The sequence below is a fragment of the Oncorhynchus tshawytscha genome, linkage group LG03 (assembly GCF_018296145.1).
Source record: "Oncorhynchus tshawytscha isolate Ot180627B linkage group LG03, Otsh_v2.0, whole genome shotgun sequence".
NCBI classification, from domain to species: Eukaryota; Metazoa; Chordata; class Actinopteri; order Salmoniformes; family Salmonidae; genus Oncorhynchus; species Oncorhynchus tshawytscha.
Window position 1 is genome coordinate 15,313,264 of NC_056431.1, and position 25,031 is coordinate 15,338,294.

Genomic DNA, 25,031 nt, shown 5'->3' on the forward strand with positions numbered 1-25,031 from the left:
TTCATACTCGTCGCCAAACCCACTGGCTCCATGTCATCTACAAGACCCTGCTAGGTAAAGTCCCCCCTTATCTCAGCTCGCTGGTCACCATAGCATCTCCCACCTGTAGCACACGCTCCAGCAGGTATATCGCTCTAGTCACCCCCAAAACCAATTCTTTCTTTGGCCGCCTCTCCTTCCAGTTCTCTGCTGCCAATGACTGGAACGAACTACAAAAATCTCTGAAACTGGAAACACTTATCTCCCTCACTAGCTTTAAGCACCAACTGTCAGAGCAGCTCACAGATTACTGCACCTGTACATAGCCCACCTATAATTTAGCCCAAACAACTACCTCTTTCCCAACTGTATTTAATTTTAATTAATTTATTTATTTTGCTCCTTTGCACCCCATTATTTTTATTTCTACTTTGCACATTCTTCCATTGCAAAACTACCATTCCAGTGTTTTACTTGCTATATTGTATTTACTTTGTCACCATGGCCTTTTTTGCCTTTACCTCCCTTCTCACCTCATTTGCTCACATTGTATATAGACTTGTTTATACTGTATTATTGACTGTATGTTTGTTTTACTCCATGTGTAACTCTGTGTCGTTGTATCTGTCGAACTGCTTTGCTTTATCTTGGCCAGGTCGCAATTGTAAATGAGAACTTGTTCTCAACTTGCCTACCTGGTTAAATAAAGGTAAAATAAATAAATAAATAAATAAAAATTCACATTTTCTAGCACTGACACATGGGAACATAGAGAAAACATCCAGGTCACTGAGTATATCTTGATTACATTATCTTGGAAGTACTTTAATTTGAATAATTTGCCTCATGCAGGAGGGGATGAAGTTACTGTGATACATTTATTTACATAGAATAAAAAGTATTACTGTATTTACATATGTGTGCTAGCAGATACCTTTTAAAAGAAAAGATAACTTTGCAAAATGTGCCAAAAACTTCAAATAGACATATGATACTAGAGACAAAACGCTATACAAAGGGAAATGAAATGGTTTGTGAAATTTATGATTGGGTTGATTTCTGTAAAATTCAACGCCCTGATGGGAAACTGAGTTGAGTGCCAATTTCCTGACTTCGCCATGCACCTGGATCAGAGCCTATTATTTTCGGATGATTGTATTTGACACTGGATTTGGTATTTACATATGTATTGGAATGAACAGTACATGTGATGTCAGATGTATTTGTCTTTACAGTTAAGTTTCTGTTCACACGGCAGTAGACCTCTCATCCACGCTGGTGGTTTGTGAGTAAATAGATCCTGTCCTCGAGGCTCTGAAGTCCCGGGGCAGGTAGTACTTCATGAACTGACACATCCTGCAGGGAGCCTTGTTTATCAGTCTTATGAGAGGCCTTCTAAACTTTTGCCCCACAAAAACACAGAGGATGGGATTCAGGCAGCTATGGGAGTAGGCCATGGCCTCTGTGATCTGTAGAGTGAGTCTGATGGCTTTGCTACTCTCACAGCTTGCGTAGACCTCACTTAACTCCAAGGCCTTGAAAAATGACGTCATGTTGTACGGAGTCCAGCAGCAGAATAAACACCACAACCACAATGAGAATGAGTCAGAAGGCTGCTCAGTACTCCATCCTCCAAAAAGCAGGCCATCAATCTGTGTGTAGCAGAACCCCATGATGACGAGGGGGATTAGCAGACCAAGTGTGTTCATTTTGAAAAGGGCAAAAAATCCCCAAGAGTGTCCATCATAGACAGGGTGACAATTTTCTTTCTCATTGTTTTTCTCCACTTTAAGAAACAGAACCTCAGGAAACGAGGCCAGGAATCCAGCCAGCCAGGTCACGACGACAGCAATGGCCCCATACTTCCGTGTTCTGGCTCTCATGGCGTAAACAGCATGGACCTGTCCACACTCATCAGGGTGATGAAGAAGATGCCACTGTAGAAGCCAAGGTGGTAGGTGCTGAGGACCACTTTGCACATGATGTCACCAAACACCCACTGGTGTCTAGCGTGGTGGGCCAAGAAAGGCAAGGAGCAGACCAGGAGCAGGTCAGCCAAGTCCACGTTCAGGAGACACATGTCGGTCATGCTACGTAGTCTCACCCCCAGCAGCATGACCCACATGACCAGAACGTTCCCCAGAAACCCCAGGGTAAAGAAGAGAGAGTACATCACTGGCAGGATGCTGGCTCCGTGTGCCTTGTACTTGCAAATGCCATCGTCTTTGTTATTGTAGTCATATGTGGTACTTCAAATGTGTCTGCAAAATGTGTGCTGTAAAAGATCAGACTATGAGAATGAACCAAGCACCAATGATAAGAATGAACATTCTTAAAGACACAATCTGAAAGTTGTGCTTATTATCAAAATGTGGTCCACCAACAGCAATATTTACAGTACAATGGAGTAAATGCACATAGAAATAAAGTACTATGAGAAATATTTCATTTTTAAAAAACATGATTGGACGTTTGGGGCAGAAATATTGTAACACCAATTGCACTCTTTCCTCAAAATGAGTGTTTCTAAAAGTCAAGACATGTTAGACCTTAACTTACCCATATGCATAACTGGATGAGTTCTCATATGCATAACTGGATGAGTTCTCATATGCATAACTGGATGAGTTCTCATATGCATAACTGGATGAGTTCTCATATGCATAACTGGATGAGTTCTCATATGCATAACTGGATGAGTTCTCATATGCATAACTGGATGAGTTCTCATATGCATAACTGGATGAGTTCTCATATGCATAACTGGATGAGTTCTCATATGCATAACTGGATGAGTTCTCATATGCATAACTGGATGAGTTCTCATATGCATAACTGGATGAGTTCCCATATGCATAACTGGATGAGTTCTCATATGCATAACTGGATGAGTTCTCATATGCGTAACTGGATGAGTTCTCATATGCGTAACTGGATGAGTTCTCATATGCGTAACTGGATGAATTCCCATTCTCAACCCTCACAGAGCTGAAGGGAATGGTTGTGGTGTTCCCCCTGAAATTCATTACCAATGATTTGAGCTTCTCAATTACAGGCGCATGTATCAATGGCCCATTTTGTACAGCATAAAATATGACATTACATTATTTACAGCAATGATGTAATTATTATAAGTTATGATAAATGTATTAATTGATGATACTATTAATATTCAAATAGTGCTATTTGTAAAATAAAAAATATAAAGTCCCACCCTGCCGTGGTGTGAACAGGATATCCAGTGATTTTCATCCCTGAAATAAAATGTAACAAATGACCACTGAAATTGTTTTGATTATTCATTGCTAATTACAGGATTGCAATTCATTTTATGAAAGTTGCTTACAAAGTTATGTAAAAAAATACATATTTTTAAATAACTTGAATGTTATTAGGCTGAAGTCTGCAGAGACACTATGTTGAAGATTCAAGATACTGTACATCACTATGCACAGCAGAGTAACTTTTGCAAAGCATCCTGAAGCCAACCCTCACATACAGTAAGCATAATATACTCACTGTTAATCTGGGTTGAGTTGTCTGTCTGAGGGTTATACACTCTGGTGTGACAGTAGTTCTGGGGCCTGCAGGGACTCGTAACAAGGTGGGCTATTAAGGGAACCTACGTCTGTTGGGAACCTACGTTCTCCAACAGATGTCTTTGGTGGGGGTGGTGTGGGGGTAAATGTGGCCAAACTCTACTGCTATGCTGAGTGCAGATTTAAATCCAAACGGAATGCATTTGTACCTGCACATCCCTGTGCATCATGAATGCTTGGACCACTACAGGAAGCTGGAGGAATCCATGCTGCAGGTTTAGTTTATGGAACACTGTAGACCCTTTTTTAAGATCATGAATGTATTATCTTATTTGAACAGAGGAGTGCCGCTTCTCCCAAAGGCTTGATCTGTGCTGCAAACATGTTCACCACCAAGCAGGATATCCTGTAGATGATGCGAACTCATAGAGCTGCTCAAACAACTAACTTTACTGCGAAGTGGTTAGCTGAAGACTGAATGCATTTTGCGGCCTGACTTAGAGATGCATTAGTTCTAGCATCATTGCTAGCATTCAATTGTCTAAATATGTTGACTGCTGATATAATTCTTGTCTTTGAACAATTGAAATAAATTCTATGATGACTAGATTGATATGTGAGTTTTCTGGATCAAAACAATTCTAAGTAAACCTACTGTAAAGAAGATTTGAACCTACTGTTGTAGCAGGATTGTTGTCTGTCTCATCTTTGAATTTAGCATCTTCAACTGAATAAAATAGCAAACTGGAGTGTAGGGGTGTACAGCAGCAGCATAAAATGACAACACAATGCTGAACAAATATGTTTGAGCACAACAAAATTCACAGGTTGATTTATTGAGAAAACTCTCCAGAAAGGAACACAAATGCCTACTCAGCCAACAAAAGTTCAAAATAATCCAAAAGGTAAAATTCTTGCCTCGAAGTCCAAGTTCAAGTTAATACCAAAACACGTCCTCAATCACAGGACGGTCAAAATTCTACCAAAATAATATTTGGCCAGAAAATGTAGCCAATGAGTAGCCAGATAGCCACTGGCCATCCAGTAGCAGTCCTCTGGCCACAACCCTGCACATGGTTGTGTTTTAATGTTATAACAAAAATGTGTGCATACAATAAGAATAAAAGTTGAGATAATCTCTATGCAAAACATATTGATATTATGCTGTAGCAAAATGTTGTGCAGGCCTGTACTGTACATGAAATACATACATGTGTAATCAAAACATAAACAGCCCATCACCCTTAAACAAATAGTCAGAGCTCATCAAAATACATTTAAAGTTAAATATTATACAGTTACACTTAATTTAAATGCAAGTCAGTGTTCAGAAGAATACTTCATTATTCCATACAAACAGAAATTGGTCTTCTGCTCAATGAAAAGGTGTCAAACAGGTTTTCAGCAGTGGAAGTATTGTCTGTCAGCAGTACAATCACACAGCTGTGTTAGAAGTCTCGTTTTCTGATCCTCTGCTGCTCACCATTGCATGTTTGCTGAGCTTCTTACACAGCGGATATCTAGAGAGCACAGTGCCCAAACACTTTCTGAATTTCTCTCCTACAAAAGCGTAGATGACTGGGTTGACACAGCAGTGAGCCAGAGCTATGGTCTCTGTCACCTCCATAGCTTTATCAAGCTGTGTTGAAGCCTCACAGCTATTCCCAATGTCAAACATCTGAAGGGTCTGGAGGAAAACCACAACGTTGTAAGGGACCCAGGAGACTACAAACACACCCACGATGGCGAATATCAGTTTCATGGCCCTGTCTTTTTTGGAGTTCCTTAACCTCTGTAGTACAGTGAGAATACTGATGTAACAAAAGACCACTATGGGCAGACATAGGACGAGCCCCACTCCGTTTTCACCAAAGTTCCGTAACAACTTCCATGTCTTCTCTGTGTCCTCTGGGTAAATCCGCTGGCAACTTGAACCACTGTCCTCGTCATCCTCCCACACTTCTGCTGCGAAGATAGCTTCAGGGAGAGCAGCGCCGATGGACGCTACCCAGACGATGATGCTCGCCAGCGCTCCGTAGCGCAGCGTCCTGGCCCTCATGGCGGCCACGGCGTGAACGATGGCCAGGTAGCGATCCACACTCATCAGGGTCACAAACAGGATGCTGCTGTAGAAGCCCACCTGGTAGACACCAGCCATGATCTTACACGGACTGTCCCCTACAAACTCATGACCCTGGGCGTGGTAGGCCCAGAGAGGCAGAGAGAGGGCGAGGAGCAGGTCAGATAGGGCTAGGTTCAGCAGACAGATGTCTGTCATTGTCTTCAGTTTCATGTACTTGAGGAGGACCCAGAGCACCAGACAGTTGCCTGTCAGACCCAGGGTGAACACCAGGTAGAAGAGAATGGGCTGGTAGTTGGACCCTTGGGTTAGACTGGTGCCAGTGCTACAGGGGCTGTTCATGTTGCCATAGTAGTCATCGCCACTGTAACCATCTGTGCTGGTGGCCTCGGTTGTATTCATCTTACTGAGGAAAAAAGGATGGTGTGAATTGTTAGTTAACAATCAATGCTGTATTGTGTGCATCCCATTGTCATGGCCCTAGTAGTAATTTAATAGGATCTCTATGTTATAAACCCTCAAAGTTCCAGAATGGGGTTAAAATGGCAGCCATATTGGTCAAGGAGACATCAGTCTAATTGGAATGAATGGCAGTAGAGGCATAATCCTGATTTTACATATGTGGAAATGTGATATCAGAAACGCATGTTCTAGGCATGTGATATTAGAAATGTGTAATATATATATTGTCAACCTAAAATATGAGCATATAATTATAAATGTAGTTTATACGGGTTTTATGTCAAGTTTCTGTATAAATTGCCTCTAAAATACACTGAGACCAGCCACCCGGACGGCTGATGAAACTGAGGAGTATTTCTGTCTGTAATAAAGCCCTTTTGTAAAAAAACTCATTCTGATTGGCAGGGCCTGGCTCCCCAGTGGGTGGTCCTGGCTCCCAAGTGGGTGGGCCTATGCCCTCTAAGGCCCACCCATGGTTGCACCCCTGCCTAGTCATGTGAAATCCATTATTTCAATTGACTGATTTCCTTATATGAACTTTAACTCAGTAGAACCATTGAAGTTGTTGCATGTTGCGTCTATCTTTTTGTTCAGTATGTATGTTAACAGACCATAAATGTCACTATAGAGGGTGGTGCGGAAAGCCCAGTACATCACTGGGGCCGAGCTCCCTGCCATCCAGGACCTCAATATGAGGCAATGTGAAAGGAAGGCCCAGAAAATGGTTAGACTCCAGCCACCCAAGCCATAGACTCTTCTCTCTCCTTTCGGCACACCAAGTGGTACCGGAGCAACAAGTCTGACAGCAACAGGCTCCGGAACAGCTTCTATCCCCCAAGCCATAAGACTGCTAAATAGCTAACAAAATGGCTACACAGACTATTTGCATTGACTCTTTTATTTTATTTACATTTTTGCACTGACTCTACACACTCACTCACACACACTCACACTGACCCGCCAACACAAGCACACACACCATTTGCTCAAACACACATATAACACGCACACACATTCATACCCACTCTATACACATGCACACAAATCAAATCAAATCAAATGTATTTATATAGCCCTTCGTACATCAGCTGATATCTCAAAGTGCTGTACAGAAACCCAGCCTAAAACCCCAAACAGCAAGCAATGCAGGTGTAGAAGCACGGTGGCTAGGAAAAACTCCCTAGAAAAGGACACACACTCACATAAAATCGTCATATACACTGCTGCTCCTCTGTTTATCATATATCCTGATGCCTAGTCACCTTACCCCGATACATACATGTATGTACCTCTACCACTCCAGTATACCTGCACATTGTATACTGTATATGGTATTGGCTCTGACCCTGTCTATAGCTTACTTACTTTCTCTTGTTCTTCTTATTTCTATTTCTAGTGTGTTTTTGTTCTACTTTACTTCATGTTATAGTACTACTGGTATCAATTACTGCGTTGTTGGGAAATAGCTTGCAAGAAAGGCATTTCACTGTACTTGTGCACGTGACAATAAAACTTGAAACAGTTTTTGTTTTCTTGGAAAGCTAGGAGTGCTATTATACGATACCATATCTGTACTTGTTGCATTTACAACTTGTCGCATTTACAACTTGTCTAAGTCCTATCATTAATTGATATCAGCCAGTGTATGGCTGTGTATTGACTGCATTGTTTGAATGGAATTTGAAAAATGTATGGAATCATTCCTCTAAAACTGTCTGGCTAGCTAGCTAACAAACAAACAAACATACAGTGCAGAAACATTCTTCAAATTCATTATTTTACACAATACCTTATCCACCCTGACCAAAATGACTGACTTTTATCCCATTATTTGAAGGTTAATGTTCATTCTAGTATTCTACTTCCTAATTCTATGCCTTTTTTTCTGAATGGTTACCTGCACACTGCCGAGATTATAAAAGCATATGTTACTTCAAATATTAATTTGTCACTCAACCCCCTACTTACACCATTATGGCATCATACTTGTATTACTTAATACTTTAGCAACATGTAATCTATCAGTTTCCACGGTAACTGTGTTTTAACTAATGATTATTTAAAATAAATTACAATGCTTTCAAATGAATCACAGTGTCACACCCTGACCTGAGAGAGCCTTTTTATGTCTCTATTTTGGTTTGGTCAGGGTGTGATTTGGGTGGGCATTCTATGTTTTGTTTTCTATGTTTCTTGATTTCTATGTTTTGGCCGGGTATGGTTCTCAATCAATCAATCAATCAATCAATCAATCAATCAATCAATCAATCAATCAATCAATCAGCTGTCTATCGTTGTCTCTGATTGGGAATCATACTTAGGTAGCCCTTTGTCCTTCCTTTTTGTGTGGGTAGTTAACTTTGTTAAGTTTCTTTTAAAATAAAATAAAATGTACGCTCACCACTCTGCACTTTGGTCTACTTCCAATGACACCCGTGACACAGAGTGTAATGATAAACTTTAAAACATTATGATGACTGATATGAAGATATATGTGTCATTCGAAACAACCTGTGGGAATTAACCTACTCTACATACTTGATGGAGATTACAAAGAAACAGCCCCTTATAATACATCTTCGGAAATCTTATGTCGTACAACAAGGCATTTATTACTGTCGTTGTCAAGGTTATGTAAGCTGAAGACTGACATTTGTTTGGTTCAAAGAACAACAGCTACAAAGCCTTGACACACTCATTGTTAATTTTAAAAGTTATTACCCCGTAGGGCCATATTAATGTACTAATACAATGTGTTCTTTAAAAAATATATATCTAAAAATTAAACATAACATTTTCAAAACCATACTTTTTCCCTCAGAATGTATGTATTGACAGATCCCAAAAAATGATTCAAGCACAGAACTGTAAATGGATCTAAAGACTATTTCTACATGCTCTTTAATCCTAACCCGAATCAAACCACAACCCATATGATCTCACACATCACCAACCACCACCACCTGCTAAATACTGACACCCCCTATTGACAGACCCCATTTTGTAGTTCCTGTGAGGCTAACACCCCTTCAGACTTTCTGTGCCTGCGTTGGCTGTATGTCTATAAGCAGGCTATGATGAAGTGAAAATGTATGTTATTTACCCCAGTCTCTTCTTTTCTGATGTACAGATTGAATGCTGTAACCCTCCCTCTGGTGATAACGTGTGTGCTGGTTGAAACAGTGTGGCCGGGAAACTACTCTTAGGTTTTGTCTACTCTATTCTTTTGTACCAATGACTGCAACTTTTTTCTAGTAAGGTGTGCTCTAGATAACTATATCTTTGCATTGCTGCATTGAGCAGGCTGAGGTGTGAATGTGGGTTTCCTGTAATGGCCCTCTAACTAAATGTCTGGGAATGAGTGTGGGTGAGGGAAACATCACCAAACATACAGATATCTGTCACGCATGTAGATGCTGCTTTGATCTGCTTTTCAGATGGAAAGATAGAACTGAAAAATGAATAGAGTACATAACATTTTAAAAGGTGCATTCTGTAACATTCATACATGGAAGTAGTCCTTGTGTGGGTTATGTCTGTAGTAGTAGAAGGAGGTTGAGGTTTAGAGAGGTAGGCTGGTAACCGAATGGTTGCCGGTTTGAATCTCAGGGCTGATGGGGAAATCTGGTGGGAGTGTGCCAGCAACCACAGAGTTGCTGACATCAGAACCTCATGTGCCGCCTGTTGCCGTTGTGCCCTTGAGCAAGTCACTTAATCTTTTACACGATTTAATGGCACTGCTCTGGGCTTTTTCCAGCCTCTTGTGCTTATCTTACAATAGTTTGCTTCCATATTGGATGAGATTTGACAATATGCGTTTCCTAGAAAGTTCTACAAAGCTATTTACTGTATGTAGAACTTTCTGGCACACTCCCACCAGATTTCCCCATCAGCCCTGAGATTCAAACCGGCAACCGTTCGGTTACCAGCCTACCTCTCTAAACCTCAACCTCCTTCTACTACTACAGACATAACCCACACAAGGACTACGAGAAGTAGCGGGCCGTTTACTTCCTTGACACTTCTGAGTCTCACTTCCTTATTTCATGTAAGCTATGTCAAGGCTATGTTCCTGTGTCGTTTTGGTGTGAAGTGATGTCTCTCTGTGCATGTAGATCAAGCTGAATAAGTCAACATCAAGTAAAAGGTACAGCGGGGAAATGTCACCATACAAGACTTTATTGATATTTTCTAAATGCCCGTTACATACAGAATTACCGTATACCATTAACAAACTGTCAAAAGTGTGGTTTGAAATAAAAAAGAAACATGTTATTGAAAAGAATGAAGACAAGGTAATCACAAATCCTATACAGTCATGTATACGGTATATAGTACGTAACATAACATTGTTAAGTGGCAGTGGTTTCATGCCACATACTATTGTGTTGTCTATTTACAAACCAGCAGTCTCAGCTTTTTTATTTGTCTATATTTTTTAAACAGACAGCAGTGTAGTGACACATTTTAGTCCCCCCCCCCCAAAAAAAAAACGCAGCGTAGCTTTGTGGTTAGCTTGTTAAAAAGCAGATACCCCATTCAGGTTTTTGTCACATTCTTAGATGAAAAAAACCTGTAATATACAAATATAACTAACTATATGTACAGTGCATTTGGAAAGTATTCAGACCCCTAGACTTTTTCCAAATTTTGTTACATTACAGTCTTATTCTAAAATTGATTCAATAGTTTTTCCCCCTCATCAATCTACACACAATACCCAAGAATGATAAAGCAAAAACTGCTTTTTATTGCAACAAAATACTAAAAGAAATGAAATATCACATTTACATAAGTATTCAGACCCTTTACTCAGTACTTTGTTGAAGAACCTTTGGCAGCGATTACAGCCTAGAGTCTTCTTGGGTATGACGCTATAAGCTTGGCACACCTGTATTTGGGGAGTTTTTCTCATTCTTCTCTGAAGATCCTCTCAAACTCTGTCAGGTTGGATGTGGAGCGTTGCTGCATAGCTATTTTCAGGTCTATCCAGAGATGTTCAATCGGGTTAGAGTCCGGGTTCTGGCTGGGCCACTGATGGACATTCAGAGACTTGTCCTGAAGCCACGCCTGCATTTTCTTGGCTGTGTACTTGGGGTTGTTGTCCTGTTGGAAGGTGAACCTTTGCCCCAGTCTGAGGTCCTGAGCGCTCTGGAGCAGGTACTCATCAAGGATCTCTCTGTACTCCGTTCATCTTTCCCTTGATCCTGACCAGTCTCCCAGTCTCTGCCACTGAAAAACATCCCCACAGCATGATGCCGCCACTACCATGTTTCACTGTAGGAATGGTGCCAGGTTTCCTCCAGACGTGACGCTTGGCATTCAGGTCAAAGAATTCAATCTTGGATTCATCAGACCAGAGAATGTTGTTTCTCATGGTCTGAGAGTCTGTCAGGTGCCTTTTACTGAGGAGTGGCTTCTGTCTGGCCACTCTACCATAAAGACCTGATTGGCAGAGTGCTGTAGAGATGGTTGTCCTTCTGGAAGGTTCTTCCATCTCCACATAGGAACTCTGGAGCTCTGTCAGAGTGACAATCGGATTCTTGGTCACCTCTCTGACCAAGGCCCTTCTCCCTCGATTGCTCAGTTTGGCCAGGCGGCCAGCTCTAGGAAAAGTCTTGGTGGTTCCAAAGTTCTATTTAAGAATGATGGAGCCACTGTTTTCTTGGGGAACCTTCAATGTTGCAGAACTGTTTTGGTACCCTTCCCCAGATCTGTACCTTGGCACAATCCTGTCCGACCTCATGGCTTGGTTTTTGCTCTGACATGCACTGTCAAATGTGGGACCTTATATAGACAGGTGTGTGCCTTTCCAAATCATGTCGTACCAATTGAATTTACCACAGGGGGACTCCAACCAAGATGTAGAAACATCTCAAGGGTGATCAACGGAAACAGGATGCACCTGAGCTCAATTTCGAGCAAAAGGTCTGACTACTTATGTAAATAAGGAAAGGAAAGGGGTCTGAATACTTTCTGAATGCACTGTACATATTGTCAATTTTTGTAACTTTTTTCACACTTCACACAATACCACATGAGGACTCAACTAACACTCTTTAAAGGTATCTATCAACAAAGGAATTGGAGCATGTAAAGATACAAAAGAGCAACTGATAACTACTGTATCTACTGTAAGCATAGATTCACAGCTAGGGTGGCCACACTTTCAAAGAAATCCTCCTTACATTTGTTTGTAGTTTTTCCTTGCATCTTTTACTGTCTTTTCCCTTCTCAAAGTTTGTATATTTGAATTGTGCTTGTATACAAGTCAATCTACATCAATCTTGTAGATGTTATTTCAGAAGACCTGGAATAGACTGAGCTTTTTCGTTCAGACAACTCACTAATATTAGGCCTGGAGAAGCACATTGGCATCCATTTTCTTAGTAACTTCAGGACAAGACTCATGAATTTCTGCCCTACAAAGGCATAGATGATCGGATTCAAACAACAGTGTGTGAACGCTATCACCTCTGTCCACTGCATTGCCAGGTCTATGTTCTTGTGAGTTGTACAGTCCCCAAAATAGCTTTGTTCCTCCAGATAACGCAGGAGAATGACCACATTGTATGGGGTCCAAAAGCAGAAAAAGACCACTACTATGATGATTATCAGTTTGATGGCTTTGTGCTTTTTGGTGGTTTTGATATTGACTAACATCGGAACGATTCTGCAATAGCAGATCACCATGACGGAGAGAGGGAGAAGTAGACCCAAGACATTCATCTCTAAATAAGAAACCTGGCGCCACATGCTACCGTCTGGATACTCTGGTTTACATGTTGTAAGCCCAGACTCATTATTTACTTTTGTGAAGATGATTGTAGGCAGAGAGGCACAGAGACTGAGAGCCCACATGAGCAGAGACAGAGTGACCCCTACTCTGACAGATCTGAGCCTGGCCATTTTGTGAGAGTGGACTATGACCACATAGCGATCCACTGTCAAGATCACCATGAAGAAGATGCTGCCATAAAACCCCAGCATGTACAGTCCGGTTACCAGTCGGCACATAAAGTCCCCCAGGAGCCACTCGGCTGCGGTGGCATAGTGGGACCAGAAAGGCAGGGAGATGACGAAGAAAAGGTCAGACAGAGCCAGATTGAGGAGACAGAGGTCTGTCATGCTTCTGGTCCTCCTAAACTTCACCAGGACATAGACCACCAGGCCGTTACCGATGACGCCCACGATGAAGACCAGGCTGTAGAATGTAGGCAGAAACACCCGTCCAAACGCCTTCACATTGGCATTGTTGCATGGCTGGCCCTCTGATGTATCTAACCCTTCTCCATCATCGTAGTAGGCAGAATAGTTATAATCTGTTGTTGGCTCCATATCCTTGTCTGTAGAAAGACAGAAATAGTATTGTTATTAGTCAAGGTGGTGTGCTTTCATTCAAAATCAACCTGAATTGTCATAGTGGCAATCTGCAGTTGCAAATAAATCTGCAAACAATCTGCAAAAAATAAAAAAGGAGCCACCCTGCCACTGTTTGGTTAAACAGCTGAGGGATGGGGCTGGACAAATGGAACCTACTAATTATAATAATCATTTTGGGGAAGGTGCTTATACTTGTCCTGTTACACACTTGTGGGAATTTACTTGTTCATCTTTGTAATGGAAATGTGTTTCTTGCATATGAAGTTGGGGCGGCAGGTAGCCTAGTGGTTAGAGCGTTGGACTAGTAACAGGAAGGTTGTAAGATCAAATCCCTGAGCTGACAAGGAAGAAATCTGTTATTCTACCCCTGAACAAGGCAGTTAACCCACTGTTCCTAGTCCATCATTGAAAATTAGAAGTTGTTCTTAACTGACTTGCCTAGTTAAATAAAGGTAAAAAAAAAAAAATCCTGACACACACAGGGAGTGGAGTCACGGCCAGGGTTCAACATTGTCCAGGGCCCCTGGAGCGATTGGGGTTAAGTGCCTTGCGCAAGGGCACTGTAATAGATTCTTAACCTTGTTGGCTCCATATACATACTGTAGCTATGGATGCAAGGACCATCCATGAGATCAATATTATAGTTTAAGCTATACTGTGTTTGTTTACAATTACATTGTTTACAAACAATGGAGTGAAACAATCTTATATTTTAGATTTCTATTGGTGTACAACAGCTTATATGAATGATAAATTATACTCTTTACAAATCAATGGTTATATATCATTAATTTAAATGTAAAAACAATCACACATTCCCCCTTTAAATTGTTCCTTTGAAATATTATCGCTGTACTGAATATTCATCAAAACAAACAAAACAAACACAAGTGTCATGCCCATTGGCAGCACAGGGGCACATGCCCTCTTTCCCGTTCCCTCAGATTTGTCCTGTTTTATGAAAAATGCAAGCAATTTTTTTGTTAATTTTCTTTGTTTGTTTTTCTGTAATACTACTAGCCACCTAGCAATTTTATGAAGTTGGGTTTAGCTAGTCCGGATAGGTTCCCAACCTCATAACTAGCTACCAAGAAGCCATTTCTGCCTATCAATCAGGTTAGAGTAGCTTGTCTAACTATCTTAGCTGGCATGTCTTCTGGCAAGGTTGGTACAGTGCCTTGCGAAAGTATTCGGCCCCCTTGAACTTTGCGACCTTTTGCCACATTTCAGGCTTCAAACATAAAGATATAAAACTGTATTTTTTTGTGAAGAATCAACAACATGTGGGACACAATCATGAAGTGGTACGACATTTATTGGATATTTCAAACTTTTTTAATAAATCAAAAACTGAAAAATTGGGCGTGCAAAATTATTCAGCCCCTTTACTTTCAGTGCAGCAAACTCTCTCCAGAAGTTCAGTGAGGATCTCTGAATGATCCAATGTTCACCTAAATGACTAATGATGATAAATACAATCCACCTGTGTGTAATCAAGTCTCCGTATAAATGCACCTGCACTGTGATAGTCTCAGAGGTCCGTTAAAAGTGCAGAGAGCATCATGAAGAACAAGGAACACACCAGGCAGGTCCGAGATACTGTTGTGAAGAAGTTTAAAGCCGGATTTGGATACAAAAATATTTCCCAAGCTTTAAACATCCCAAAGAGCACTGTGCGAGCGATAATATTGAAATGGAAGGAGTATCAGACCACTGCAAATCTACCAAGACCTGGCCGTCCCTCTAAACTTTCAGCTCATACAAGGAGAAGACTGATCAGAGATGCAGCCAAGAGGCCCATGATCACTCTGGATGAACTGCAGAGATCTACAGCTGAGGTGGGAGACTCTGTCCATAGGACAACAATCAGTCGTATATTGCACAAATCTGGCCTTTATGGAAGAGTGGCAAGAAAGCCATTTCTTAAAGATATCCATAAAAAGTGTTGTTTAAAGTTTGCCACAAGCCACCTGGGAGACACACCAAACATGTGGAAGAAGGTGCTCTGGTCAGATGAAACCAAAATGGAACTTTTTGGCAACAATGCAAAACGTTATGTTTGGCGTAAAAGCAACACAGCTCATCACCCTGAACACACCATCCCCACTGTCAAACATGGTGGTGGCAGCATCATGGTTTGGGCCTGCTTTTCTTCAGCAGGGACAGGGAAGATGGTTAAAATTGATGGGAAGATGGATGGAGCCAAATACAGGACCATTCTGGAAGAAAACCTGATGGAGGCTGCAAAAGACCTGAGACTGGGACGGAGATTTGTCTTCCAACAAGACAATGATCCAAAACATAAAGCAAAATCTACAATGGAATGGTTCAAAAATAAACATATCCAGGTGTTAGAATGGCCAAGTCAAAGTCCAGACCTGAATCCAATCGAGAATCTGTGGAAAGAACTGAAAACTGCTGTTCACAAATGCTCTCATCCAACCTCACTGAGCTCGAGCTGTTTTGCAAGGAGGAATGGGAAAAAATTTTAGTCTCTCGATGTGCAAAACTGATAGAGACATACCCCAAGCGACTTACAGCTGTAATCGCAGCAAAAGGTGGCGCTACAAAGTATTAACTTAAGGGGGCTGAATAATTTTGCACGCCCAATTTTTCAGTTTTTGATTTGTTAAAAAAGTTTGAAATATCCAATAAATGTCGTTCCACTTCATGATTGTGTCCCACTTGTTGTTGATTCTTCACAAAAAAATACAGCTTTATATCTTTATGTTTGAAACCTGAAATGTGGCAAAAGGTCGCAAAGTTCAAGGGGGCCGAATACTTTCGCAAGGCACTGTAGATTACTAAATGTACTGAATAAGACTCACATTAATTTACAGATTTTACCCAGATTTTAGCAGAGAAGCATATTTAGTTTGTTATACAGGCTGATTATACAGATTATGGGGCTGCTCTGACACCTTCAGGTGCTTATAGGTGTTCACTACACCGTCAAAGAAATCTAGAAAGTCATAGCCAGGGCTCTCCAACCCTGTTCCTGGAGAGCTACTGTAGGAGAGCTACTGTTGGTTTTCACTCCAATCCTAATCCAGGGCACCTGATTCTAATAATTAGCCGGTGGATAAACTGAATTAGGTTAGTTACAACTAGGGTTGTATTGAAAACCTAAAGGAGGGTAGCTCTCCAGGAACAGAGTTGGAGAGTCCTGTAAGTAGTCTATAATTCATATTATATATATTAACAAAAGTGTATTTAAATTGGGGCACAAATTGAGTACGGTAATCCAACGGCTATCTTTTTTAAACTCTATTCATCACTTCAAGTAATTATGTAATTTTTGTTCATGTTTTAATGCTTAAAATGTCACAAGCATAAATAATTGTTGTGTTACCTCTTAGAAATAGATATAGATTTATATCTTCAATAGGTTTCTAGATGTTGACAAAAAGTACTCACCAGGTATAATTAATGATCAATTAGCTCTTTGGTGTTTCTTCTCTAAGTCTCTTGAAGATGAATGTATTGTCCTGATGTACAATAGCCTATATTACTGCTGCTGCATCCCACCTCCCTTAGAAGGAGGTACTGTGAAAGTATTATAGTGAAGTTGGGTTTGTTTCATGCTGGTAATTTTAGACTCTGAGGTTTGGTTGTACACTGTTAGAAAAAAAGGTGCTATCTAGTACAGAAAGGGTTCATCGGCTGTCCCCATTGGAGAACCCTTTTTGATTCCAGGTAGAACCCTTTTTGTTCCAGGTAGAACCTTTTTATGTTCCATGTAGAAAACTTTCCATATAGGGTTATAAATGGAATTCAAAAGAGTTCTACCTGAAACCAAAAAGAGTTCCACCTGGAACCAAAATAACGTTATCCTATGTGGACTGCCAAAACACTTTTGGAACTCTTTTTTTCTAAGAGTGTAGTCTTTTGAACGTCAAAGTCAACACATGTCCTGATATGATCACAAGCAAACATGATCTGTTTGTCAGAGAGTAGAGCATGCACTTGTGGGACAAATGGTGTGGAGAGACCCAGAGCCATAGATAGAGATACAGTATATGGCGCTGGAGCAAACCCTCCACCCCAATTTGTCTCTTTTTTTATGTAATATATTCAAAAAAATATAATATGATTTAATTCCATACATTTTACATGATATGGGGAAAAAAAGTCAGCATGAGGCACACCATGAAGAGTGAAATACAGCGAAGTAGCCTTTTTATGTAGCAGTAGAGACTGTATGTAGCCCTTCCTGCAGTCATGATCGAGTGGCCTCATGGGTGAAATGTTATTAAAAAGTTTTATAAATACATAATTAATAAACATTTAAAAATGTAAACACAGAAAATCCGGTGTTTCTATGTCAAATTATTATATTTCAGTCCTCTGTGAAGTATATAAAGTGGAATATTGGGATGCAAACTCTAAATTATAGACACTTCAACTCTATATTTGTATTTTTGTATTTATTATGGATCCCCACCAGCAAAAGGAAGGCATGTCATACCATTTTAAACATTACAATACATTCACAGGTTTCACAACACACCGTGTGCCCTCAGGCCCCTACTCCACCACTACCACATATCTACAGTACTAAATCCATGTGTATGTACAGTGTGTATGTATAGTGCGTATGTTATTGTGCGTGTGTATGCATGTGTCTGTGCCAATGTTTGTGTTGCTTCACAGTCCCCGCTGTTCCATAAGTTGTTTTTTAATCAGTTTTTTAAAATAGAATATTCCTGCTTGCATCAGTTACTTGATGTGGAATAGAGTTCCATGTAATCATGGCTCTATGTAGTACTGTGTGCCTCCCATAGTCTGTTCTGGACTTGGTGACTGTGAAGAGACCGCTTGTGGCATGTCTTGTGGGGTATGCATGGGTGTCCGAGCTGTGTGCCAGTAGTTTAGACAGACAGCTCGGTGCATTCAACATGTCAATACCTCTCATAAATACAAGTAGTGATGAAGTCAATCGCTCCTCCACTTTCAGCCAAGAGAGATTGACATGCATATTATTAATATTAGTTCTCTGTGTACACATCCCAGGGCCAGCCGTGCTGCCCTGTTCTGAGTCAATTGCAATTTTCCTAAGTCCTTTTTTGTGGCACCTGACCACACGACTGAACAGTAGTCAAGGTGAGACAAAACTTGTACCTGTAGGATCTGCCTTGATGATAGTGTTGTTAAGAAGGGGGAGCATCACTTTATTATAGACAGACTTCTCCCCCATCTTAGCTACTACTGCATCAATATGTTTTGACCATGACAGTTTACAATCCAGGGTTACTCCAAGCAGTTTAGTCATCTCAACTTGCTCAATTTCCACATGATTTATTACAAGATTTAATTGAGGTTTGGGGTTTAGTGTGTGTTTTGTTCCAAATACAATGCTTTTTTTTTTGCCACCCACTGAAACTAACTGCAGCTTTTTGTTGAGTGTTGCAGTCACGTGGAATCACACTATTATCTGATTTGAAGTCACACAGTGACCTCCTGTGGGCAGAGTTTGTGACAACTTCATCACTATTCATTAATAACAGTATGATAATTACACCATACATGTTGTTAAGTGAACATGATTTCGTGCAATCCTCAAACAAATCGATCCATATCTGATCTGAAGAATAAAATCATTCCATCATCTTTGTGCAAAGTATCTAACACTAGAATTACATTATTATAAAGTTAGAAATATATTTTCAGTTTCTGTTCATTTGAGTTTTTTTATTTGAACAGTGAAATATCAATGTTCTCTAGATATTATTTTAAATGTAACCATTGCAACCGTTGCAGAAATATTGCAAAGAAGAAGTATTTTGTTGACACAGCTTCCAAAACGGGATATGACGTCAAGCATTTCATTAACTGTAAAACCACTCATGTCATCCACAGTGCAAGGTGTTCTACATTGGACGGACAAAGAGACGCCTTCAAGACCGCTTAGCGGAACACAAGTACGCCATACGGGTAGGCAATGAAGACTACCCCATGGCAAGGCACGACATGACAAGCTATGGGTATTGATCATGATCCGGCCTCAATTAGAAAAGGGGACCGTCTTAAACAGTTAAACCAAAAGGAAAGTTTTTGAATTTACAAACCACAGGCCACTAAATACCCTGGTTTAAATGAAGATATGGATTTACAAACCACAGGCCACTAAGTACCCTGGTTTAACTGAAGATATGGATTTACAAACCACAGGCCACTAAGTACCCTGGTTTAACTGAAGATATGGATTTACAAACCACAGGCCACTAAATACCCTGGTTTAAATGAAGATATGGATTTACAAACCACAGGCCACTAAGTACCCTGGTTTAACTGAAGATATGGATTTACAAACCACAGGCCACTAAATACCCTGGTTTAAATGAAGATATGGATTTACAAACCACAGGCCACTAAATACCCTGGTTTAAATGAAGATATGGATTTACAAACTACAGGCCACTAAATATCCTGGTTTAAATGAAGATATGGATTTACAAACCACAGGCCACTAAATACCCTGGTTTAAATGAAGATATGGATTTACAAACCACAGGCCACTAAATACCCTGGTTTAAATGAAGATATGGATTTACAAACCACAGGCCACTAAATACCCTGGTTTAAATGAAGATATGGATTTCTCACCCTTCCTGTAGGGTCGTGATAGGACCATTTGCTGTCATCTAGTGGACATTTTTCTCAATTGCCCTCAGCTATGTTTAGACTGCTGTTGTTCATGTTTGCTGTGTTCTAGTGTACTATGGAATATATTGCCTCCTTATTCTTGACACTTCTCCCAGTCATATTTAAGGTTAGAACTACCTTTCTAGGCATTCTGATAGTTCTAGCTTGGAGTTGAATTTTTTGATAACATAGCTACACTATTTCACTTTTTAATGTGCATAGTATTGCTTACTAGGTGTGTACAATCCATTTTGTGACCACTCCCTCTTCAAATTAGGGCTAATTGAAAAAGCTGTTCAAAAGAGGACATTGTATTATTTTTTTGTACTCCCTGACCATGACCAGGCCATGCAGCCGAAACGCATCGGATTTTTAAAAACCTTGTTTCTATTGAACATGCCATACAAATAAAGGAATTGTAATTAATTATATGAAGAGTGCTTTGGTGATCCTTTCTTTTTTGTTCTCTAGATATTCTTGAATGATCAGCAATTTGTGTAATGTACAGTAAGTGGGCTGTTTGTGGTGCGCAAAGAAAGGGGCGGGGTTTAAGTGAATAAGTTATTGCAAGGGATGCTGGGATCCAGGGTTTAAATTCAAATAGTTGGATTTTCAGTATGATGAAACTGAGTTTTATGGTATGGGCAACTATGACTTCTTCATTATCGATGCGTTCGCTTAACTCAATAGAAATAACCTTTTAATTAATATGCTCACCATGCCCAGATAGTGACACTTTACAGCCTGCCTACGAAATGGACTCATTCTTTCCACAGTATTACATTAAATTATTCCCAATTTACACCTTTATAGTAGCATAGTTTTATTAAATCGAGGTATAAACAGCGATCAAAACGTGAATGTGTTTTAAGTTAAATGTGGCTCTCAATAAATATACATATATTTTTTTATGAAAACTGTCGCGTTGTGTGCGTCCCAGTCCTACCGCTCGCTCGCCTTCTGGAGCTGGCAGTGAATTCCCAATGAGCATGATTGACGTTAGAGTGCTGACGAAGGCGGGTTTGGACTAGAACAGGGACAACAGGCATATACACGGATTATTCCAAAATCGCTTTGCAATTACCTGCTGTGAGAATATGAAAATGAATTGAAACAATGTTTGAGTCGACGTAAGTACACTATTCTACCTATCACATCCTGAAAGATTATGTGGTTACTTTGTGTCTCTGCGCTGCGACTTTTTGTTGTGTAGACAACTGTTACTATGTTGCAGGACTTTAGTCTGTCAAATTTCAGCAGTCACTTTTGTATGGACCAGTAAATCCTATTTTGCAATTGATGTGAAACTAATGTGTAATTCTTATTTTTAAATAGCCTAGCCTACTGACATTTTGTTTACTGTATTGTCGCCTAGAAGTAATCAAACAATTCTCAACTATTGTTTCATTAGAAAAATAGCACCCATATTTTGTTTAAGAATTATAAAATAACACTTTTGTTTTATCGGTTATTTGGATATCAATGGGCTTAGATATCAGTAGAGCTTTGGTGTCCTTGATGACAGGACAAAAGGAAAATATTGAGGATAGCCAAGCATTTACCATTGAAGTTGGATATTAGCAAAAACAGTCAGTGCCACATGCAGAAGTGGACTTTGGAGAGGTCAACACAGCCACAAAACCTCCAATAGGGTAAGTGAGGAATTTGAGGTTTCTAATAACTGTTGTTTGTCTTTCCCATTCCAAATATGTATGTGAATAAGTATTGTGTTTGAATAACTGTTTAAACAATCAAATTATCATAATATTGAGGAATGGTGATCAACTTGGTCATAAGGTCACTTGACACAAGAGAAAAATGGAGAAAGCCTATTTTCCACCTAGCAGGCCTTTGAGTTGCATGAAGCTCATTTGTGATCGGACAGTCAGTCTTTTTTCACCTTTATTTAACTAGGCAAGTCATTTAAGAACACTCTTATTTTCAATGACAGCCTAGGAACAGTGGGTTAACTGCCTTGTTCAGGGGAAGAACAACAGATTTATACATTGTTAGCTCAGGGATTTGATCTTGCAGTTGCAACCTTTCGGTTACTAGTCCAGGGCTCTAACCACTAGGCTACCTGCCGCCCCCGTTTTACATTCTTACTGTAGCTCTGTCAAATATATACTGAACAAAAATATAAATGCAACATGCAATGAAACATGGGACCAACACTTTGCATGTTGCATTTATGTTTTTGTTCAGTGTGTGTACATACATACATACATACATACATACATACATACATACATACATACATACATACATACATACATACATACATACATACATACATACACACACTAACGTTCAAAAGTTTGGGGGCACTTAGAAATGTCCTTGTTTTCCATTAAATTAGTTGCAAAATGAATAGGAAATATAGTCAAGATGTTGACAAGGTTATAAATAATGATTTATAGTTGAAATAATAATTGTCCTTCAAACTTTGCTTTCGTCAAAGAATCCTCCATTTGCAGCAATTACAGCCTTGCAGACCTTTGGCATTCTAGTTGTCAATTTGTTGAGGTAATCTGAAGAGATTTCACCCATTCTTCATGAAGCACCTCTCACAAGTTGGATTGTCTTGATGGGCACTTCTTAAGTACCATACGGTCAAGCTGCTCCCACAGCTCAATAGGGTTGAGATCCGGTGACTGTGCTGGCGACTCCATTATAGACAGAATACCAGCTGACTGCTTCTTCCCTAAATAGTTATTGCATAGATTGGAGCTGTGCTTTGGCTCATTGTTCTGTTGTAGGAGGAAATTGGCTCCAATTAAGCGCCGTCCACAGGGTATGGCGTTGCAAAATGGAGTGATAGTCTTCCTTCTTCAAGATCCCTTTACAAATCTCTGTACCCTGTACAAATCTCCCACTTTACTATCACCAAAGCACCCCCAGACCATCACATTGCCTCCACCATGCTTGACAGATTGTGTCAAGCACTCCTTTTCATTTTTTCTGCATCTCACAAATGTTCTTCTTTGTGATCCGAGAACCCCAAACTTAGATTTGTCTGTCCATAACACTTCTTACCAATCTTCCTCTGTCTAGTGTCTGTTTTTTTGCCCATCTTAATCTTTTCTTTTTATTGGACAGTCTGAGATATGGCTTTTTCGTTGCCATTCTGCCTAGAATGCCAGCATCCCGGAGTCGCCTCTTCACTGTTGACGTTGAGACTGGTGTTTTGCACTAGACACTCTAATGTACTTGTCATCTTGCTCATCTGTGCACCGGGGCCTCCCACTCCTCTTTCTATTCTGGTTAGAGACAGTTTGAGCTGTTCTGTGAAGGGATTAGTACACTGCGTTGTACAAGATCTTCAGTTTCTTGTCAATTTCTCGCATGGAATAGCCTTTATTTCTCAGAACAGTTTCAGAAGAAAGTTCTTTGTTTCTGGCCATTTTGTGCCTGTAATCAAACCCACAAATGCTGATGCTCCAGATACTCAACTGTCACATCTGCTCCTGCAACGCCCTCTACTGCTTATCCTGTGTCTCCTTGACCTGCCGCCACTCCTCCAGTACTCTCTCCCTCTGTGTGTGTGTGTGTGTGTGTGTGTGTGTGTGTGGAGACAGGTGTGCTGGAGTCAGAGCAGATCCCCACCAGCTGCAACCTGTTCCATAATCAAGACCTCTACATATACTCAGCCCTGCCACTTCCAGATTGTAATCTCTGCTCATTCTGCCCGCGCTGACTCTGGTCCCTGTCTCCAGTCCCACGTCTTGTCATTCTGCTACTCTGTTCTTGATTCCCCACTCCACTACTACCTTGGATTCCCTCCGGACCTGCTTACCCTGTCTCAAACCCTCTCGATCCAGCCTCAGCCTCCGCATCTGTTTTCCAGCAACCTGCCGGAGCTTCCCCTGACCTGCACTCCACCCCCCCGTGTTTCAATAAATACCTTGGTTACGTCATCCAGTCTCCTCATCTGAGTCTGCTCTTGGGTTCCTCTGTTCCACAACTAGTCTAAAGAAGGCCAGTGTTAATGCTTCTTTAATCAGAATAACAGTTTTCAGCTGTGGTAACATAATTGCAAAAGGGTTTTCTAATGATCAATTAGCCTTTTTAAAATAATAAACTTGGATTAGCTAACACAACGTGCCATTGGAACACAGGAGTGATGGTTGCTGATAATGGGACTCTGTACACCTATGTAGATATTCCATAAGAAATCTGTCATTTTCAGCTACAATAGTCATTTACAATATTAACAATGTCCACACTGTATTTCTGATCAATTTGATGTTATTTTAATGGACAAAAATGTGCTTTTCTTTCAAAAACAAGGACATTTCTAAGTGACCCCAAACTTTTGAACGTGTGTATATGTATATATGAGGCTATACTGTTACCTTTGTTGTTGTTGACTCCATATGCTGCAGCTCCTTCCCATTTGGTGAAGGCAACACAAAACATAATCTCTAAAACTGCTGTGCTGCACTTTCAATCTATCCTAATCTACACAATTACATCATACAGTGTAATGCAAATCTTCTTACAGATGTAAATCGGACACTTCAGTACTGGGCTTGTTGTATAGTTATTATTCTATATATTTTTGTGCAGAAACACGTTCTATCCTTCAGACGTCATAATGTGGTAGAATCTATTTACCTGTGTTGTTGTGGGAGGCTGATGTCCACAACCCTTATTACCTGCAAGTAAACCAAATCCTTTGTATTTTGCACCCATGGTCCTGCATCTCCTCCACCCCGCTGAAGGCTTTTATATAATCACCTCCTATGACATGTTGCAGAAAGCACATGATGAATAGTGGTTATTTAAAGACAGCAGTTGCTGAACATTCCTCTCTGCTCTGCCTGTCCCTCTGGAGACCAATGGTGCCATTTCCTTGGTTGTTCCCATTGACTGAACATTTTTCAAATCTGTTTTTCAAGTGATCACTGGCCAAGAAAAGCAGTAGTTGGGTTGTTCCATCG

The 25,031-nt window shown here is 40.4% G+C and overlaps 3 protein-coding genes and 1 pseudogene across 9 annotated transcripts in view; 1 reads left to right on the top strand and 3 right to left on the bottom strand.

The window, feature by feature from the left end:
• Positions 1-1,226: 1,226 nt before the first annotated feature.
• LOC112244909 lies at positions 1,227-3,231 on the bottom strand (annotated as a pseudogene).
• Positions 3,232-4,318: 1,087 nt separating this feature from the next.
• Positions 4,319-9,292, bottom strand: LOC112244914 (C-C chemokine receptor type 4-like). The gene is made up of 2 exons (XM_024412804.2): positions 9,164-9,292; positions 4,319-6,004 (listed from the first exon to the last, which is right to left on the bottom strand). Exon 2 carries the CDS (start codon positions 5,998-6,000, stop codon positions 4,954-4,956), a length of 1,047 nt encoding a protein of 348 aa, XP_024268572.1. The 5' UTR covers positions 6,001-6,004; positions 9,164-9,292; the 3' UTR covers positions 4,319-4,953.
• Positions 9,293-11,934: 2,642 nt separating this feature from the next.
• On the bottom strand, positions 11,935-24,815 carry LOC112228351 (C-C chemokine receptor type 5). Of its 2 annotated transcripts, none has more exons than XM_024393612.2 (2): positions 24,706-24,815; positions 11,935-13,406 (listed from the first exon to the last, which is right to left on the bottom strand). In XM_024393612.2, exon 2 carries the CDS (start codon positions 13,396-13,398, stop codon positions 12,337-12,339), a length of 1,062 nt encoding a protein of 353 aa, XP_024249380.1. In that variant the 5' UTR covers positions 13,399-13,406; positions 24,706-24,815; the 3' UTR covers positions 11,935-12,336. The 2 variants fall into 2 exon arrangements, with proteins under 2 accessions (XP_024249380.1, XP_024249371.1); XM_024393603.2 differs by lacking the exon at positions 24,706-24,815 and adding an exon at positions 16,861-17,010.
• Positions 20,728-25,031, top strand: part of LOC112228312 (protein cordon-bleu) — a 62,532-nt gene continuing 58,228 nt past the window's right edge. For 3 of the 6 annotated variants that reach the window (XM_024393520.2, XM_024393590.2, XM_024393562.2), the window contains exon 1: positions 20,728-21,218. In XM_024393520.2, the coding sequence (XP_024249288.1) occupies positions 21,205-21,218 (14 nt within the window). In that variant the 5' untranslated portion in view covers positions 20,728-21,204. Of the gene's footprint in view, positions 21,219-21,580; positions 21,741-25,031 lie in introns of all 6 variants that reach the window. The other 3 variants (XM_024393571.2, XM_024393580.2, XM_024393547.2) reach the window with 2 other exon arrangements.

What these genes read in the sequence shown, in the direction of transcription:
- LOC112244914 (XM_024412804.2), bottom strand. Translation starts at nt 6,000, where the DNA reads ATGAATACAACCGAGGCCACCAGCACAGATGGTTACAGTGGCGATGAC.
- LOC112228351 (XM_024393612.2), bottom strand. Translation starts at nt 13,398, where the DNA reads ATGGAGCCAACAACAGATTATAACTATTCTGCCTACTACGATGATGGA.